The sequence below is a fragment of the Cavia porcellus genome, unplaced genomic scaffold (genome assembly GCF_034190915.1).
Source record: "Cavia porcellus strain 051 isolate PalLab524CR breed Dunkin Hartley unplaced genomic scaffold, mCavPor4.1 scaffold_33, whole genome shotgun sequence".
NCBI classification, from domain to species: domain Eukaryota; kingdom Metazoa; phylum Chordata; class Mammalia; order Rodentia; family Caviidae; genus Cavia; species Cavia porcellus.
In genome coordinates, this window is record NW_026947516.1 from 14,994,360 (window position 1) to 15,013,756 (window position 19,397).

The window sequence follows — 19,397 nt, forward strand, 5'->3', positions numbered from 1 at the left end:
GAGGCATTCTGGACGTAAGTGGCCAAAATGGTAGGCTCGCGGGAGGGCACGCATAGAGTCTCAGCGGCAAAAACTTGCGGTCCTCCATCCCTGCTAGGCTTCTTTCTCTAGTTCTCCGCCCACCAGCTTCTGTCTTTGAGAGTCCCATCAAAATCAAGGCCTCCTGTACTGTTCAGAACCGCAGAGAGAGGGAGTTAGTGTCTTTGACAGAGTTCTAGTTCGAAGTGCTAGGCTGAGCGTTCTCCCTTGTTCTCCGGTCCCCCCAGATACGGGACTCTGAAATCAGGGATTCCCTCTGGTCTAGGGCCGGCAGCCTGGGTTGGGCCTTGAATCGGGTCACAGCGGTTCAGGCTCGGGAGGAAGTAGTTACCGGGTGATGGCTAGGTAGCTACAACTGCCGCTTTGCGGAACCGACGCGACAGAATCCTCTCATTGTGTCTGTCGGAGTTCTTTTACACTATAGGCATCTTAGAGCTTCCCGGGCGGCCACTGGCCTGTTTTCAGAAATTCACTTCCCCTCTGCCCTCCCGGTAACTTGAAACCATTTTCTCTTCCAGTCCATCATGCCCCACAAGTGTGATGTGTTGAGTCAAGATGAACTGCGCAAAAAGCTATACCAGACGTTTAAGGATCGGGGCGTACTGGACAAGTTAAAGGTATCAGATTTAGAGAAATCTGTGTCGTAGCTTTTGCAAGTGTAACCTAAAACAAATAGTCCACATTTAAATTTATCCAGAGCTTGAGTTTTAAAAGCAGGATGACGTATGCGTTGTAGTGACGAGTTATACGTTTATATGGAAAATGTTGAGTTTGAGTTGTATTTTTTTTTTTTTTTTGGTCTTTTTCCTTTTTATCGGTACCGGGGATCGAGCTCACGACTGCCTGCTTGCAATGCAGGCGTTTATGCCGCTGAGCTAAATCCCCAGCCCCCAAGTTTGAGTTGTCTTAAAAGAGCCTGTTTAAATAATAGATTTATGGAACTGACATTAAGATAGAAGCAGTAACATGTACTGAACACATTTGAGTAAGATTAGACTTGATCTATAAATCTGGCATACCAGTTCCTGAATTAATTGGTGATTTTGTAATACATTTGATGAAGGCCGTCGACTCCATACAGAAAATATTAAGTGTACTACTTACTGTAGAACAATTTGATACTTTTTTTTTAAAGACAGGGTCTTGCTGTGTAGTCCAGGCTGGCTTTGAAGTCGCTCTGTAGCCCACGCTGGCCTCCACTTGCAGCGATCTTCCTGCCTCAGCCTCCTGTGCTGGGATTACAGGCATGCATCACCACACTTGGCAACAGAACAGTTTGAGGAGTGACATTTTTCCCTTAAAAAACATTGGGTCATACCCTTTAAGCTTTGAGAATAAAATATGCAACAAAATGGTGACTTGGAGATGGAAGCCCACTACCTGGGTTCCTCATTCTGTTTGCATGCAAGTACACAGTTTTTATGCTGAGGATTCATGTCCAAAAGTCTTGTAAACTTAGATATTTCACCTATGTAGAGCAGATGTCAGTGTGGCTTAGCATGTAAATTCGTGCTTTAAGCTGTAATTTAATGTAAACGTGCATCATAGTATTTGTTGTGTTTGACCTAATATAACCCTTGTAATAAAATTTTGTATAGATTTTACTGTTTTTTTCGGGCTAAACCTTTGGGAAAAGGGCTAGCTAGCAAAGGTAGTTTTGAAATAGATGTGTATATGATTTCTTTTGAGCGTTTTCTTTCTTTTTTTTGGTCTTTTTCGTTTTTATCGATACCAGGGATCGAACTCACGACTGCCTGCTTGCAAGGCAGGAGCTTATGCCGCTGAGCTAAATCCCCAGCCCCTGAGCGTTTTCTTTATAGTGCATTTAAATTTAGTTTGACTCAGTACATTTTTTCAGTTATTTAATTAGTAATTTAAAGTGTGTGGTAAATCATTGGGAAGTTCAGATTCATTATGGAGAATCAGTGTGCAGAAAGCATAATGTTTAACAATTTTAACATCAAAAATGTTACTCCTGCATAAACATATTTTAATAATTAATAGGTGTTTCTGTATATATAGAATGCATAGAGTACCTTAGTAAATCTTTGAATCATAAAAAATAAATGTAGGTTAGAACATAGAATTTAATATAGACAGTAGATATATATAAGTACATTTTATATTTTAACAGGAGTAGTATTAGCTCTGTTTTCATTTCAAAAGCATGAAGTAGGAAATAAAGAAAAGTAACCCTGATTAGTCTCACCCTCTTGCTCATTATTTTGTAACCTCATAAAAACAGATTCATCTAGAAAATACAGAAATGCAGAAAGGGGGAAATGATGTCTAATTCAGCCTAAGTTGATATAATGTGTATATATCTTGTTTTAAATTGTATGGTAAACATTTCCTTGTTGCCTTAAATTTCTTTTTTTTCTTTTTTTTCTTTTTTTTTTTTTTTTTTTTTGTCTTTTCCCCTTTTATCGGTACCAGGGATCGAACTCACGACTGCCTGCTTGCAAGGCAGGCGCTTATGCCGCTGAGTTAAATCCCCAGCACCTTAAATTTCTTGAAATCCTCATTTCAGTAGCAGCAGGCTCATCTTTGGATGTATGAGTAATTTATGTTGCAGTCCCCTATTGAATGTTTAGTTTATATCCAAGTCTACACATAACTTCAGTTGCACCTTTCATATTTTTGCTTGGCATAGATAAAATCACATTACTGAGTCGACAGAAGTATTTTTAAAGTTATTGAACTTGTTCTAGAAAGATTATATTAGTTTATGTTCCATCAGCAGTTTAGGAATGTTTGTTTCCCTGCAATATTACTAACATTACACTTTTTAGCAATCTAAAATTGCGAACAAAACCTGTTGTTTCAGTATTTAATATTTCATTCCTTTGCTTATTGATGAGGTTCATATCTTTTCTGTCATTTGTATTTTCCATTGATGACAATTCATGTTCCTTTTGTGTTTTTCCTGTAGTGTTAGTGTTCTGTTGCCAATGTTTTTAGTTTCTTTTAGTAGAAACTATTAATCTTTTCCCTATTTGTATTGCAATACATTATCTCTGTGTTCAAATTTAATTTGATCTGTAACATTTTTATATGGTTAAATCTTTTTGAATTTTTACTTTTATTCTTGGTACTTGCAAAGAGAATGACTATTCATTTTTAAACTTTATTTTTCTGGATTTTTTGAAATAGCATCTCACTACATTGTTCAGTTTGGCCTTGAGCTCACCATGTTGCCCAGGCTGGACTCAAACTTGGAGTGATCCTCCTGCCTCAGCTTCCTGAGTGCTGGGATTTCAGGTGTGCACTACCATGCCCAGCTTCACTTTTAAAATTTTAGTAAGACTTTTTTACATTTATTTCCTTAACCCATCTGTAATTAGCTGTAGTATATGAATCTACCTGGAATCATTTGTACTTCATTAATGTACTTTCTGATATTAACAATCCTCACGTTCCTGGGCATGTCCTATTCTGGGTTAGATTTGATAGTGTTTTACTTCATATCTGGAGTCATGACTGATATTGGCCTATCATTATCCTCCTTGAGCTCTCCTTTGCTTTGGTGCAGGGTAATACTGGCATTATTCACTCTGTAGCTACAGTGTAGCCTCCTGAGAATTACTGCTTCCTGTTCATTTTGCTGCTGGATATTCACTTTCTGATATTCCATCTTGATCACTGTTGATCTTTACTTGGTCAGACGAACTAATTGTTACTTTTTGATGACTAGTATAGGTGAATTCTGATTTCTTTTTTCTTTTTCTTTCTTTCTTTCTTTGTTGTTTTTTTGATACCAGGGATTGAACTCATGACCACGCACTTGCAATGCAGGCACTTATGCCACTGTGCTAAATCCCCAGCCCAAATTCTGATTTTTAAAATTAGACTAATATATGTTTTGTTTGGGTATTTGAGAAGAATTTCTGTTTACAGTGAAATACACAGTCAGTTTAGGTGCCATTAAATGAAGCTTGTGAGATCTTCTGTTCCCTTATTCTGTCCTAATTAATCAATTTCTGAGGACTTAGAAGTCTCTTCTCTCCCACTTCTCTTCTCCCCATGGTCACTGTTCTTTTTTCTCCTCCTCCTCCTTTTTCTTCTTCTTCTTTTTTTTTTTTTTTAAAAAACAGAGTCTCGCTGTGTGGTTCAAGCTGTCTTTGAACTCACCATGTAACCCAGGCTGGCTTCAGACTCACAGGGATCCTCCTGCCTCAGCTTATTGAGTGCAGGAATTTCAGGCATGCAGCACCATGCTCAGCTCAAGCTAGTTTTTTCATTCATTTTAGGAAGTACTAGATGACATGATTTTTATGTTTTTTGAGCTAGAAATACATCTATGTTGTTTCATTTTTTCCTATTTTTCATTTCATTAGTTTATATCATTCATTTTTTTACTTTATTCTGTTTCATTACTTGTATGCAAAAAGACTCACTAAATCCTTTTATTAATTAAGATCCATCTGAACATATCAGTGTGTTACAGATGTACTGTAATTAAACTCCTTATAAATTTTAATGATGGACATTATAGTTACTTTTTCTTTGCTTTATTTTAGGTAATGAATTGTTTTAGGTGAGACTGAGCATGCATATTTTGTTCAGTATAATGTCTTTTTAAATACAGAATTTTATATGTATAATAAGTCCTGCTCTGTCTTGGTAATTATATATCATTCTTTTATAATTAAAAGACATAGAAAGGTAAAATAAGAACTCCATTTGTTGCTTGCATGAATTGTGTTAATATGAATTATGAGATATTATTTCCCACAAATCTAGGCAGTTTGTTCTTGAGATCTGCCCAGTTACATATTTCCAAGTTATATATAAAATAGATTAAACAGTCAGTAGTCCATTTAATTTAGGGGTTTTTCTTAAGATCCAAATGGTTAATAATACCAGTGCTATCACCTTGAGAAAATCGCCTATTCCAAACCTAAATTTCATGATTTATAAATTATGAAAAGATTATTATACTTAATAATGGCTCCAGATGCTAATATTCTCTATATAACTACATCCTCCCTCTCTCTCTTTTTTTCGCCTCTCTCTCTCTTCCCTCCCTCCCTTTCTCTTTCTCCCTCTCCTTTCTCCCTCCCTCTCCCTCTCTTTGTGTCTCTCTGTCTCTCTCTGTCTCTCTCTCTGTCTCTCTCTCTGTCTCTCTGTCTCTCTGTCTCTCTGTCTCTCTCTCTCTCTCTCTCTCTCTCTCTCTCTCTTGAAGATTGAATCCAGGGCTGCCTTTGGGCTTACTAATTTTCCTTTTTTAATTTTTTGGCTACCTGGGATTTAACTCAGGTCTTGCATTTGCTAGGCAGGCACTTGTGCCATTGAGCTAAACCCCTAGCCTAATTTTTTTCCTTTTGGGAACCCAGTTTTACTTTGACCAGGCTGCCCAATAAACTGACCTAACAGTAGTTTCACAGCCTTGAGCATTCCACAGCAGTGTGAAGTCATCAGATGTTCTACTTTACTTGATACCAGTCACAGTCATTTGTACTTTTAGGGAAGCTAAGTGAAGAGTCTACAAGTGGTCTGAGTTCACCTGGATCTGGGAAGAGAAAGCTTTTGCCTGAAACCTTTGGGGCTACTTTTCTCATTAGGTCAGACAAATTATACAGGGCTTAGTTCTTAACTTGTGGCCATGCATCTAGAACCATTCTGGAAAAAAAAAAAGATTCCAATGGAGACAAATCTGTTTGTATTGCTAGTGAAGCAATCTTGCAAAATTTTTTCTTGTGTTTTATTCCCTCCCCTCTTTTGTATTTTGCTTTTTTTTTTGCTTTGCTTAGACACAACTCAGAAACCAGCTAATCCATGAACTGATGCACCCTGTACTGAGCGGAGAGCTGCAGCCTCAGTCCATCTCAGTTGAAGGGAGCACCCTCCTTATAGGCGCCTCGAACTCTATAGTGGCTGATCACTTACAAAGATGTGGCTATGAATATTCCCTTTCTGTTTTCTTTCCAGAAAGTGGTTTGGCAAAAGAGAAGGTAAAGTCTGTTTTTGAATTTTCTCCTAAGACTTTCTCCCTCTGATAATTGTAAAGTGCTGCATAACAACTAAGTTCGCTTTTTGTGTGTGAACTGTGGATTGGCCCCAAGGAGCTATATCCCTGGTCTGCTAAGTGTTTCTTGACTAGCTTCTTCATCTGTGAATTCACGTTGTGTCTGCCGGTAATACACAATTTAGTAGCTTGTGTATTGTTACATAACAAATGAGTACTGACTGTGATTATTATTCTTTGGTATCTCAGTGTTTTAGAGCCGGAGCTGATCTTACATTCCATGTAGTCTAACTAGTTTTTATCTGCCATTTCTGTTGAGCATCACCTGTGAACTTGACATGATGCTATGTACAGTGTAGGTGTCATATGTTGTAGATGACTAACCAGACCCTGGACAGGTGATTTACCCAAGGTCACATTACTAGGAGGTGATGTAATTTGTAACTATAGATCACTAAAATGTGCTCTTTTTACTGTACTACAGTGTCTTCAGATTTCTCTGCTTTGTAATTGCATAAGAGAAGTGAAAGATGCATAATTTAAGAAAAGCTATAAAATTCTCAAGTAGTAAAACACTTTTTATGTTTTATCGCTTTTATGATGATTTTAACTGTATTTTCATAATATATTAGGTAGACTTTACTATTTGAAAAGTATATGTAGCAAACATCTTTGTGGATTTGTTTTTTAAAGATGGTGTATTTTTTTCAGAGCAGTTTTAGGCTCACAGCAGAATTGAGTGGAAAATCCTGAGAATTTCCATGTACCCCAACCCCACACATGCACAGACCTCCCTACTGTCACTATTTCAACTCTGGATGGTATATTTGCTGTCGCTGGTGAACCTACAATGACACATTTTTATCACTCGAAATTTACAGTTTATATCAAGGTTCTTGCTTGGTGTCAGCCCTGACTTTTTACTCTCTATTTCATTTATAATTATCCAAAAGTATCATTCCACAGCATTAGGGAAATAAGATCATTAGTATTTGAATGAATGAAATCTTAAAATTTAAATCTGCTGTGTTTCTTCATTAAGAACTAAATTCTGTTTATCAAAATTAGGAATTGGTTTTTAGTCCATCATTCTCTAACTTTCTAATGATGCTTTATACTTTTGCTTAATGTGTGATGATTAATTACGTAATTATTATGGCAGCAATTAATCCAGTTCATGCATTTAATGGTTTGTACTCATAAAATACTATGCAGAATATTTTCTTTATAGGAAAACCATTTGAAAATAAATTACTACATCTCAGTGTTCTCAGGGTAGATATAGTAAATGATATATACTGTAGTAGAAATCCATATTAAAAGTAGCTATTCAAAATGTTGGTTTAAAACTATTTTGGGTGCTTTGTAGTCATTCATAGTTGAAAGGACAGTGAAAATTTAGTTTCTTTACATTTTTAAGTAGTAATTGCAATATGAAGACCTGTAATTCACTCATCTATTCATTGATTCATTAGATACTATATTTGATTGTCATCTAAAAGGCATTAACTATTTCTGTCATTTCTGTTGGGCATATCATCTTTGATATTAAGTATTTGGGAATTATTTTAAAAATGTATCCTTTTACCCTCAATATATTTATTGTAACTTATTTAGCAATATAAGAAAAAGCTCCAATTTTGCATTAGCAACATAGTTGTAATCTTCATTTAATCTGACATATAATTCCTAGTATAGTCAGAAACATACCCTAATTGAACATTTAAATATTGATGTAAAAACATAACTACTGTTTTTTCCCCTTAAGGTATTTACTCTACAAGATCTATTACAGCTCATTAAAATCAACCCCACATCCAGTCTCTACAAATCACTGGTAAGATTTAGTTTTTATAATCTGTGCTTTGATTTGTTCATTATAACTGAATAGTTGAGTAAATATGAAATATTATCTTTTAACAGATTTCAGGATTTGAAAAAGAAAACCAGAAAGGTAAGAACCTTCATCTTAGTGGAAATAAGGAACATTTTTGTATGTACTTTTTGCTATGAAAGTATGAAGCTATTAATTTTTAAAGGAAGGCATGGGAAATTTAATTTGAACTAAATAATTTGATTTTCCTTGTTGACTATACCTCACCTTTAATAACATTTCAAATGTTCTGACAAATGTAGATCACTTCTCATCTTCCCTTCTTTTTACTAACTCTTAGATATCAAGAGTGCTACTTACAGATTGAAAATGTTTTTTGTAAAAGTACTCATTGGGATGTGTCCACATACACACACACACACACACAAATTTACTAACATTTGGCCAGATATCTTTGTATCCTAGGTGTCCCCCTCAAATACAATTTATAGAGTGTGAAATGTATTAATATTGTTTTAAAGAATATCTTTTCAGCAATGTTTTAAAAAAAATTTTAGTGTTTATATACACCTAATAAATTGCTTTAAAATTGACCTTGATAATCTTTCATAGAATCCATAGCTATTGCAGTTGCCTTACTATACGTTAGATTTTTCTCTCTCTCTCTTTTTTTTTTTTTTGTCTTTTTCCTTTTTATCGGTACCAGGGATCGAACTCATGACTGCCTACTTACAAGGCAGGCGCTTATGCTGCTGAGCTAAATCCCCAGCCCCTATACATTAGATTTGATGATGGGCTTTGTACCTTGAACATAAGCTGGCAACTTGCCTTTGATGCATAATTAATCTTTGGTCTTTTAAAATAATTGATGATCTTGTGTCATGGTCCTTCTGTGTTAGTTTGCTTTTGGATTTTTTTCTGTTGCCAACACTGCTGCCATCCCTACTAGGACATTGTTTTCTTTGGAACTCATTCAGCAAACCTTTAAATACCAACTTTCTCTTTCTTTCTTTCTTTTTTTCTTTTTCTTTCTTTCTTTCTTTCTTATCTTTCTCTTTGTTTGTTTGTTTGTTTGTTTGTTTGTTTTGACAGGGTCTTGCCTGGTAGTTCAGGCTGACCTTGAACTCACTGTGTAGCCCAAGGTGGACTTGAACTCATGGCAGTTCTCCTGCCTTGGCCTCCTAAGTGCTGGGATTATACACATACACCACCACGCCTGACTTGAGTACCAACTTTTGGTACCAGGGATTGAACTCATGACCTCACACTTGCCAGGCAGGTACTTATACTATTGAGCTAAACCTCCAGCTGAGTACCAGCTTTGAATCACCCGTTAGTCTGTTGTTTAATTGCCAGGTCTCTTAGAGATAATTTTTGATTGGCTCACTAAACGTACTAGAATACCTGCAAAATAGATCATTCCTACTGAAGTCTGGTAAGCATTGTATATTCTGGACCCAAAGGCAGTGCCATCCAGATTAACTCTCTGTTATGATGGCAATATTTATATATATATATTTTTTTGTCTTTTTCCTTTTTATCGGTACTGGGAATCAAACTCACGACTGCCTGCTTGCAAGGCAGGCGCTTATGCCGCTGAGCTAAATCTCTAGCCCAGCGATATTTATATTTGTTCTGTCTCATGTGGGGACCACTAAATGTGGCTAGTGTGACTAACCAACTGTGTTGGCTACTTTTTTCTTGTTGCCGAGACAAAATACCTGACACCCAATTAAGAAAGGAAAGGTTGATTTAGCTCACAGTTTGTAGAGAATTCAATCCATACTCCACTGACTCCAAAGGCTACCCACCTGAGGGTGGGTGTGGTACTCACATCCATAATGCCAGCATTGGACCACGAATGAATCACAAACTCTAGAACCCTGCTCGATGACCACAGGAGGCTTTGCGGGGACATCCAGATACTATAAAAACAACTGAATTTTTAATTTAGTTTAATTTAAATTTAACCACATTGGACAGCACAGTCCAAAGGTATGTAGCTAATATCTGTTGACATATTATTTGAGAAGGACATTCGGGGCTTGAAGGGATGCTGAGAAAAATCTTATTATGGGCATTTATATTATCCTTAAAAGGTTTTTCCCCTTTATACAGTCTCCTTAAATGCTTCTAGTTCAGAAAGATATCTGACTAACAATCCTTACCACCTTCACCCAGCATCTGAGTAAAATTTTTGGAAGTCAGAAAAACTATGCCAACATTTGTATAGATCTCTTTGGTAACCATAAAACAGCTACTGTTAAAATGATACTAAAAATTGGTAGCTTCCAATTAAGAGACTGAGACCATCAAAAAATAAGTAGGAGTTAGGCATGCTGGCACATGTCTAACTCCAGCACTCAGGAGGCTGAGACAGGAGGATCATGAGCTCCAGACCATCTAAGCTGAATAGCAAGCTCAAGGCCAGAATGGTCAGCTTAGATCTGGCCCTGTCTCAAAATAAAATTGAAAAGAGCTGGTGATGTACCTTAGCATTCCACACACTGAGAGAGGGGGGATGTACAGATAGATAATATGCACATGAAAAGATGCTCAAGATCATTAGTCATTAGGGAAATGAAAATTAAGGAGATACTACCACATACCTTTTAGAATGACATTCAAAACAGTGAAGCAAATGCTGATAAATGTGTGGAGCAAAAACAGCTTTCATTTGCTGCTGATGGAAGTTCAGAATCACTTGAAAGAGACTGGTAGTTTCTTACAAAGCTAAATGTAGTCATAGCATAAACCCCACAATTACAGTACTGCTACTAGGTGTTTACACGACTGACTTGAAAACTCATGTCCTCACAGAACCTGCATTTGAGTGTATTTGGCAGCTGTATTTGGAACTGCCGTAAACTAAGAGCACCAAGAATCCTTTAATAGGTGAATGAACAATGGAGCTGTGGCCCAGCCATACAAGATAGCGTTACTTATGTTACTTATCTCTCAGGAGTGCCTTATTAGGCCATGTAAAAATGTAAATGAATCCAGGGATTAGGAGGAAAGGGGTGGGGATGTTGAATAGGTGACAGCATGGGATTTTTAGGATAGTGAAAGTGTCCATATTGTATGATACTGCAGTGGTGGCTACTGGACACAAAATCCAGGGAACTTCACAACATAAAGCAAATCTGAATGCAAATGTAGTAGGCCTGGGGATCCCAGGGTGGATTGCAAACTGTGACAAGATAATGGAGCAATAATGTCCTCAGGTTGAGAGTGGTGGGGGAAGGGGGAGTGCCAGGCCAATAGAGACTACCAGTCTTAAAGCCATTGTACACGGATACTGGCACTGAAAATTCAGTCAGCTGGTAGTAGATGGTTAAGCTTCTTATTGTTTGAATGAGAATTTACAGATATGCAAGGAAGGAGGCTAGAATGATCCATGTGGTGAAAGACATCAGTATGAATTCATGTTTAGCCTAATTTACAGATGCTATATATAGAAGTAGCTATAGATAGAGTGGCACCTTGGTTTGTGAACTTAATTTGTTTTATGGTTTTGGGGAAGATGGTTATGGTTTTGTCTGTCACTTGATGCAGTTTGCAAATGGAAGCAGAATTTTGCCCAAGGCTTTTCTTTGCAAACCAAATTGTTTGCAAACAGAAGTGTTCATGAACCGAGGTATTGTATGTGTATACACACAAGTTAGTACTGTATATGTACATTTGTTTGCTTGTTCTGTCACCTGAGAGAGCCCTAAAACAGATACTTCAATAGCAGTGAGTGCATTAGTGTCCAATTTGGGCAAGTTTGGGTCTCTGTTACCATTCTGTAATAAAAGAAACTAGGACTCCTTGGAGAAATGCCTGATCTTAGAAACAGGCAGAGAATATACAAGATGATCTTGTAGCATCTCTAATGCCACAGCATAAGAAAGTCCTTTAAAAAATTCCACAAAGATCTGCCAGAGGCCAAAGCTGGAACAAATTGGTGCACCAAAATAAAATAATTGGCTGATGTAAATAAAAGGATGCATTATATCCCCAAATATGAAATAAACAAGGATGAGTCCATGCTGATAGTAGTAAATTACTGGAGGAGTAAATGGAGGCGGATAGGTGAATCCTTCACAGAGGTGGGTGTGGGTGTGGGCGTAGGCATGGGTGTGTGTGGGAGGGGACACAGGGACTCCTCAGGGGCTGGGAAAAGTACAGATCCCAGAACTGAGGACAGGGAACAGCCTTAGGAACACTTTAGTGGAGGAGCATGTCTCTGATGATCAGTCAGTACTTTTATAGTGGAACAAAACTTTCCCAAAATAAAGATACTTTGGGGTTAGAAGGGTTTAGGTTTAGGTAGGATTTAGGTTAGGTTAGGGTTTAGATTTAGATTAGGATTTAGAATTTAGAAGGTTATGTTAGGGTTTAGGTTAGGGTTTAGAAGTCCTTGGGTTTAAGGAAAAAAAACCAGCATAGATTTAGTCTTAGATTTCTGTGTCAGAAAATTTAAAAATCTTGTACGTCCTATGGAAAGAAAAATAGATATCTCCAAAGAAACAACTGAGCTGGGATTTCTGGGAGGAATGTTCTGACTGGCAATATCCTATTGGGGCAGCCCGCACTTTCCCTGCAGATGCTCCTGATCCCACTGTTGTGCAGCTCACATGCCGTGTGACACAGGGGACTGACATCTTCCCAGGCACAGGCGTGAGGTTGCTGTGTGATTCTGCCTGTAGAGGGGAAGCCGAAATTGCAGGAAAGAGTTTTGAAATCTTCAATGGAGAAGAAAAAAGACCTGTAACTTGCCTGATGCAGACATAGGAGTCTTTTCAATTCTTCCATTGGTGGCTGGGCAATTTTTTTATTGTTTTAAATTTAGAATTTTCATTAACACATATTTTGTAGTCACGGAGATGACACTCATTGTAAGGAGTTGGTCCATGTACTAAACACGTTAACACTTTTTGTGACCCTTCCCCTGCCCCCTCCCTCCATTTCCTGGTCCCCTGCCCATTTGCCAAAGACTATTTTTAAAGAATGTTTTTAACCCCTATTCATGGAGACTTAGTTGTTTTATTTGCTTTTTGCTATTAGAGGTGATCACTATGCACCCTTATGAAAGTGAGTGCAGCTATGTAAATTCATAAAAATAGAATGACTGGGGTAAAGGACGTACACATTTTGAATATATATATAAAACACTGATAAGTGTCCTGTCTAAGTAGTGACTATATCTATATCCCTCTCCCATGCCAAAACTTAGTATTATCAAGGTTTTATTTTTGTAGTGGTATAGGGAACATATAGTCTGTGTATTTAGTATTAATTTGCATTTATTTTTTTCATGTTTACCCAACATTTAAAAATGTTTTTCATCTTTATTTAACATTTAAATTTTTTCCTGTGAACTATTTGTATGGTTAGGTTGATAAATCATCTTATTCCTTCTAGGTTTTGTATCGTGCTTAGAAAGACTTTTCCTCAGAAATTATTTTTAAATAATGTAAAAAATGATAGTTTTATAAATACAAGATTATATGAATAGTAACTGAGGAAGGATTCAATAAAAGTTCTGAAGCAAAACTATGCACATTGTGTTTTTTAGGTTTCCTTATGAATTTCTTAACAGAATTGGTAGAATATCATCAAGCTAAAGAGAACTGTGATGTGGAAACTCAGACAAGTTCACCATTTCCTAGCAAGGACTCTCTTGGTAATTAAAGCTCTAGCTTTTTTTCTACTGGTTTCTTTTTGAATGGAGGAAAAGGCCTCATTTATCATGGTTCTTAGTCAAACTGGAGAGAAGTAACCTTTAAGGGATAAGGACATTCACTCATCCTGGAATTGTGTTACTGGAATTTGGAACCAGGAATTGTTCTCCAGTGTTATTCCCTATCCTCGCCAGGGCTACAGTGGCCAAATGGTGCAGGAATCCCAAGGCCCAAATTCTTCTTAGCTTGCCAAGTGTAACTTCTCTTAACTGAAGCATTCCCCCTCATGTCTCAGCAAACTTTATTTTATAGCCATTAAGGTAGAATAGCATAGACTTATTTGCTCTGCAAAAAGCAAGAGAAGTCTTTGGCCCATCAGCCCATCACTTCAGTTTATAGTTGAGGAAACTGAGGTTCAGAGGAAGAACAACGTGGAAATGTCCAGTCTCGCTCAGAATTAATATTAGAACCTAAGTTTTCTGGCCCATGAGGCAGAGTTTTTTTTTTTTTAAACTATGCAAGATTTCTATAACACCATGCATTTTGTGCTCATTAGACATGGGAAAAGAGCATTTTAAATTGATGTGCCTAATCAGCTTATTGGCCTGTCTTTATTTGTAAATAATAATAGTGCCTTTAACTTGTAAGAAGAGAAGCAATTCATCATTTGTAAAAGACTTGTATGATTAGGCCTTTGAGTAGTGGTTGAATTCCATTAGAAATATTTTCCATGTTGCTGGGTATGGTGGTGCATGCCTGTAATCCCAGCACTTGGAGGGCTAAGACAGGAGGATCGCTGTGAGTTCAAGGCCAGCCTGGGCTACATAATGAGACCGTCTTTTTTTTTTTAAAGAGATCTATGTATGTATGTATATTCCACTTTTATTATAAATCAGTGCTCTCCCATAATGCTAGCCACATAAGTAATTTTAAATCTATAGGAGCTGCAAAAACGTAAAAAGAAAACAGGTAAAGTTCTTTTAAATGTTTTGCTTACCCCAACATATCCAGAATATTTCAACATGTACTCAGCATAAAATATTACTGAGATATTTCATTTAGTTTTTGTACCAAAGTTGAAATTTAGTGTGATTTTTATACTTAGCACATCTCAGTTTGGAGTGGTCTTATTTCAAGTACTTGGAAGCCACATGAGTCTAGAAAGTCCTGTGTTAGACTGCACAGGTAGAGAGCATTTGGAAAACCTAGAAAAGTATCTGGAAACACATGTGTACAGTGCTACTTTACAGGAAAAAACCCGTTGCTGTGTTAGTCTGCTTCTGCCAGCCTGTTTTACCCTGCACATCTTTGCTAAATGTTGGTGCCATACGTGGTTGGGTTTATACCCAAGTTGAGTGTGTACTCTGGTCTGTGGCCAATTCTGTCCCACAGTTGGTTTGAAGGTGGCAGGCTTTGTGGAAAGATGCTGGCTTGAGGTGGAGCAGACTTTCCTTTAGTACCAGTTGTACTGTAGTTGCTTTACCCTCTGAAAGTCATTTTGTTCCTTATCTAGAAATGGAGGGTTTAAGATACGTGATTTTTGAGTTTTTCAAAATAATTGTTTTGAATCTGCTCATTAAATTTAAAGTGCTCTGTGCCTTGGCAGAGACTGGGAAGAGAATCTGGTCATTTATGATTTAAATCGTGTTCTTTTGATTCTCCCAACATTTTATTAAGAACATTCTCAAACACACAGAACAATTCTTACAATGAATGTGTGCATCCCTGAGGCTACCATAAAATTCATATTATATTGGTTTCATCCCTTATCTGCTCATTCATTAATCCATCTCAATTTTTTGATCAATTTCAAAATAAATAGCAGATATCCCTACAGTTTTCGCCAAGCATACTCTGCTTTTTTCGTCTTATATGCCTGACCAGATTTACATATCCTAATCTGATGTGTTATTTCTTAATAGCGGAGAAACTTCAGCTTATCGATGATCAATTTGCGGATGCTCGTCTTCAGCGTCCAAAGCTAGAGTCTTTTGAATTAAAGTTAAATGAATATAAGAGTGAGCTACAACAAGGACTTCAAGCAGAAATGTGTCAAAAGGTAAACTGTATCTCTTGTTGATGTTAACAAGAGTGATATTTTTGTTTCTTTTCTTGTGAAGTATCTTGATTTTAGGTGTATGGGAAGACATACAGAGATTGGGATAGTGTTGCATGTTATTTTAATTTCCAATTGATGTCATTTGTTTTTGACTTTTGGCTGAACCATAGAGGTCCAGAGAATGTAATAAAACTAAATTAAATGAAATGTGTTATATTTAGACAGAACATTCATATTAAATTTAACTATGAAGAGAAAATTTGTACTGTTTGTTCAGTGTAGTAACTATACTTTCAATTTTCAGTTAAAGCACTTCAAGGAGATTGAAATAGCAAAGATGAAAATGGAAGAGAAAAAAAAGCATGAGAAGGAATTAGCGAAGTTCCGGCATGAGTTTGAGAGAACTTACAAAACGAAAACCGAAGCCCTCATTTCTCAGGAAAAGAACGTTCTGGAAAGAATTCAACAGTATCGGGAGGTAATATTTGAAAAGAATGTAATGGGTGGTGCATTCCTGTAGCTGTTGGAAGGTTGGTTTAAGGTCCGGGTGAGGGAAGGGACGGTTGATGGAACAGGGTCCTGGAGGAGCAATCAGGACGGGGCCAGGCTGTAGGTGGAGAGAACTGCGGAGTGACCATGCAGGCCAACACACACACTGAGTGAAAGCCGTCTTCTCAGGCACTGGGGGCGTCAGTGAGGGGTGTGGGGAGCCTGAGAGGTGTAGAGCTGCGCCTGTGTGCAAGGGGTGAGCAGTTCATTTGTGGAGAGAGGACTGGTTGGCAGGATTGCAGGCCAAGTGAGAGGCCAAACCATGTGCTTGGAGGCAGGTTCTCTCCTCGCTCTGAGGGCTGGTAGTTCATGAGTGCTTCATCTTTCAGCCCTGTCAGCAAGGTGGATCGGTAGAGGTGCTTCGGGAGCGGACCTAGGCACAGCTTAATGTCCTCGACTGAAGAAAGGCGGCTATTGAACTGGGGCCTTGGTGCTCTGCTAGGTGGTACACGGAAGGCTGGAAACAGAGGGGAAGGTGTGGGCTCCCGACCTGAGGGGATAGAGATAAGGGAAGGCCACAGGGCCGTCTTGAAGTGACCAAGAATAGGCCCCGAGGGACTGGCAGGTGGAAGAGTGAAGCTAGGCCAAGGGCCAGACACTCGGGTGAGGTTTCAGGTAGTGACTGTAAACGGTGCAGCGAGCAGTGGCTGGGTGGAGCTGCAGAGGAGAACAAAGCTGAGGGTCCCCGGGATAGTAGAGTCCAGGGCTACGAGGGTTGTCCATGTGGCCCTTCAGTCTCATCACTGGGGAGTGACTACTTGGGCAGTGGAGAGGCTGAGAAGTGGCCAGACCGTGTGTCTGCAGGTAAGGTTTGTCCAGCTCTGCAGCACTGTTTCCCTGTGTGCACCCAGAGCTGCCGCCGCCAGGAGATATGAAAGGAGGAAGCTTCCCCTACCGTCCCATGCCCACGGCTTCTCAGGACCTCCATATTTCATGGCAGACAGATCCCTCCTTCAGTTAAGCTATAGAAATAAGTGTTGGAAACACAAATCTTCGAGATAACTGGATTGTGGATAGAACAATAGCTTCATTTCTGTTGAATGGTTGACTACATCCCCATCCACGTAACATTTTCTGAAGGCGTTAAAGAGGATTGGCATTCTCCTGGAATGCCCGTCTACTCCTGTACCCCTCTGAGAACACTATTCTGGCCTTGAGGGATTCAACTTGGCTGTCACTCTGGAGATGTCTTCCCTGACTCCCACTGAGCGATTCATTCAGACCTTGTTCCTGTGTACAGTCTTTGTGTACTTGCTTATGGAATCCCTATATCTTAGCATAATTATTCGTCTCTCTTTTCTTGACCAAATGGTGAGCCTGAAGGATGGGGATTATACGCTTACCTTTTTATATCTAGCTCCTGGTATGCTGTATAATGTGATAAGTAGCTAGTAAATCCATGCTTCACGCACTTCTCAGTAGGCCTCTTCATTCAGGAGTTCATAGGAGCTTGCTTGAACTGAATCAGAATTACCTACAAACTGAAATATCCATCCATCACCACCACAAGGAAATCACTACCGTGGGGATTCTTTTGGAGTTTTGTTGCTGAAAAAATGCACATTTTAATTTTTTCTTGCTGACAGACTTACCAGAATTTTAAGTAAAGGACTGAGAGATGTTAAAGAATTAAATAGAGTAATTAGATGAGCTGTTAAGATATAGGGTAATAACATTAGTAGACATTGGAAAAATAATTTTTTGTACAAGGGAGTAACTTTTTGTGCAAATAAAATAGACCAAAGCATGCCTTGAATCGAAATCTCTTGCAGGTGAAAGTATTACCCTAAATGTCTATATTTCCATTTTTTTCTGGAATTTAAGAAGCCACGTATGAGTTCCAATCCGTTTTATTTTCTTTTGCTTGCTAAAAATCAATGTTGTCCTATACAGGCTGAAACAAAAGAAATCTATGGTCAAAGGCAGCTTCTACTGAAAGATATAGATTTGCTAAGAGGCAGAGAAGCAGAGCTGAAGCAAAGAGTTGAAGATTTTGAATTGTAAGTAATACATGTTTGTTTTGGATACTCAGAACGAGGTGAAAAAGGCTTGCTAAATATGTCTAGAGATCCTAAGGTCAGTTGCCAAGTAAAGTTCTTGGTTGTAAACGTGCTATTACCTAGCTTTAGAAAGGTCTAAATTAAGCGAAACAAAGACTAGGATTTTGCTTGTGAAAAATTAGAAATTAAGGCAAAAACCAAAATGAAACATCATCACTAGGCACTGTAAGACCAGATAGATAATCGAGAGAAGCTTGAACAAATCATCTGTTGTGCAGTTTCCCTCAGTCATTCAGACCCATTCGTTTCACTTCCGTAACTGGATTCCACGCATCCAGGCTGCTGCATTTACACCTGCCGTGTGCTCTCCGAATGAAATGTGGCGACGCTTGGACTTACCTTGTGATGGGTGAAAGCATTTCTCACAGGGTGCTGTTCACTTTTTCCTAGTGTTCACAGTGTTTTTTCCTTCAAATCTTAGCTGAGTGCGATAGCAAGCTAACCCATCTATAATTTGTGCTAGGCCTTCTTTCTCATTGAGAATTCACTATTAATTTATACTCACAGATACTTTTAGGAACCTTAGTACACTGAAGACATTGTTTCTGTCTTTATCAATGTTTTCTCATTTCTGTAGGCTACATTCGTTTGATCTTTTTCTGTGTCTACATTACTCTTTTTGACAGCATGAAGAGGCAATTTGATCGAGCACAAGAAAGGAGCACATTTTTTGGCTATATGGTACTGCTCCCACTTCCTCTGCTGCTCTTGCCCCCTGAGCATATAGATGGCATGAATGTGCCTTTCCAGATCAGCCAGCAGAGGGCGTTCTCCTGTTCTCTCAGGATGGCTTCATCTAAGTAGCATCTGTGAACCCAGCCTCTGCTCGAGGCTTGGCTTTACTGTTGATTAGATAGCAAACAGGGCCATAGATCTTTTGTAAATGAAGAGATGGAGGGAGGAGGAGGGAAAAAGGCAGTAAAAGAATTAAGACATCTTATGTATCAACTCCGCATGGTGAATGTAGTCTTTACATGGTACAAACCTGGGCTAATAAAAATTTAAACAATTTTAGAAAACTATGAAGACATGTTGAGGACTGATATGGAAATGAGATGACTCATTGGCAACTGAAAGCCCTGATCAGTCTTCTAACTTTTGATGTGTCATTTCACACTTCTATCTATATTAACCAATAGACCATTAAATAATAAAAAGCATCCTTATTATCCATGCACTGATGGCTTAGATCTCCCAGTTAGAAGCAGTATTACAGAGAAGA

The 19,397-nt window shown here is 38.2% G+C and overlaps 1 protein-coding gene across 3 annotated transcripts in view; it reads left to right on the forward strand.

The window, feature by feature from the left end:
* Window positions 1-9: 9 nt before the first annotated feature.
* The window catches only part of Ofd1 (OFD1 centriole and centriolar satellite protein), a 37,099-nt gene continuing 17,711 nt past the window's right edge, over window positions 10-19,397 (forward strand). The window contains exons 1-9 of one of the 3 annotated variants that reach the window (XM_063242760.1): window positions 10-30; window positions 558-656; window positions 5,793-5,993; window positions 7,776-7,844; window positions 7,931-7,961; window positions 13,402-13,509; window positions 15,430-15,566; window positions 15,871-16,044; window positions 18,009-18,115. In XM_063242760.1, coding sequence (XP_063098830.1) covers window positions 28-30; window positions 558-656; window positions 5,793-5,993; window positions 7,776-7,844; window positions 7,931-7,961; window positions 13,402-13,509; window positions 15,430-15,566; window positions 15,871-16,044; window positions 18,009-18,115 — 929 coding nt within the window. In that variant the 5' untranslated portion in view covers window positions 10-27. Of the gene's footprint in view, window positions 31-557; window positions 657-5,792; window positions 5,994-7,775; window positions 7,845-7,930; window positions 7,962-13,401; window positions 13,510-15,429; window positions 15,567-15,870; window positions 16,045-18,008; window positions 18,116-19,397 lie in introns of those variants that run through there. The other 2 variants (XM_013144875.3, XM_063242761.1) reach the window with 2 other exon arrangements.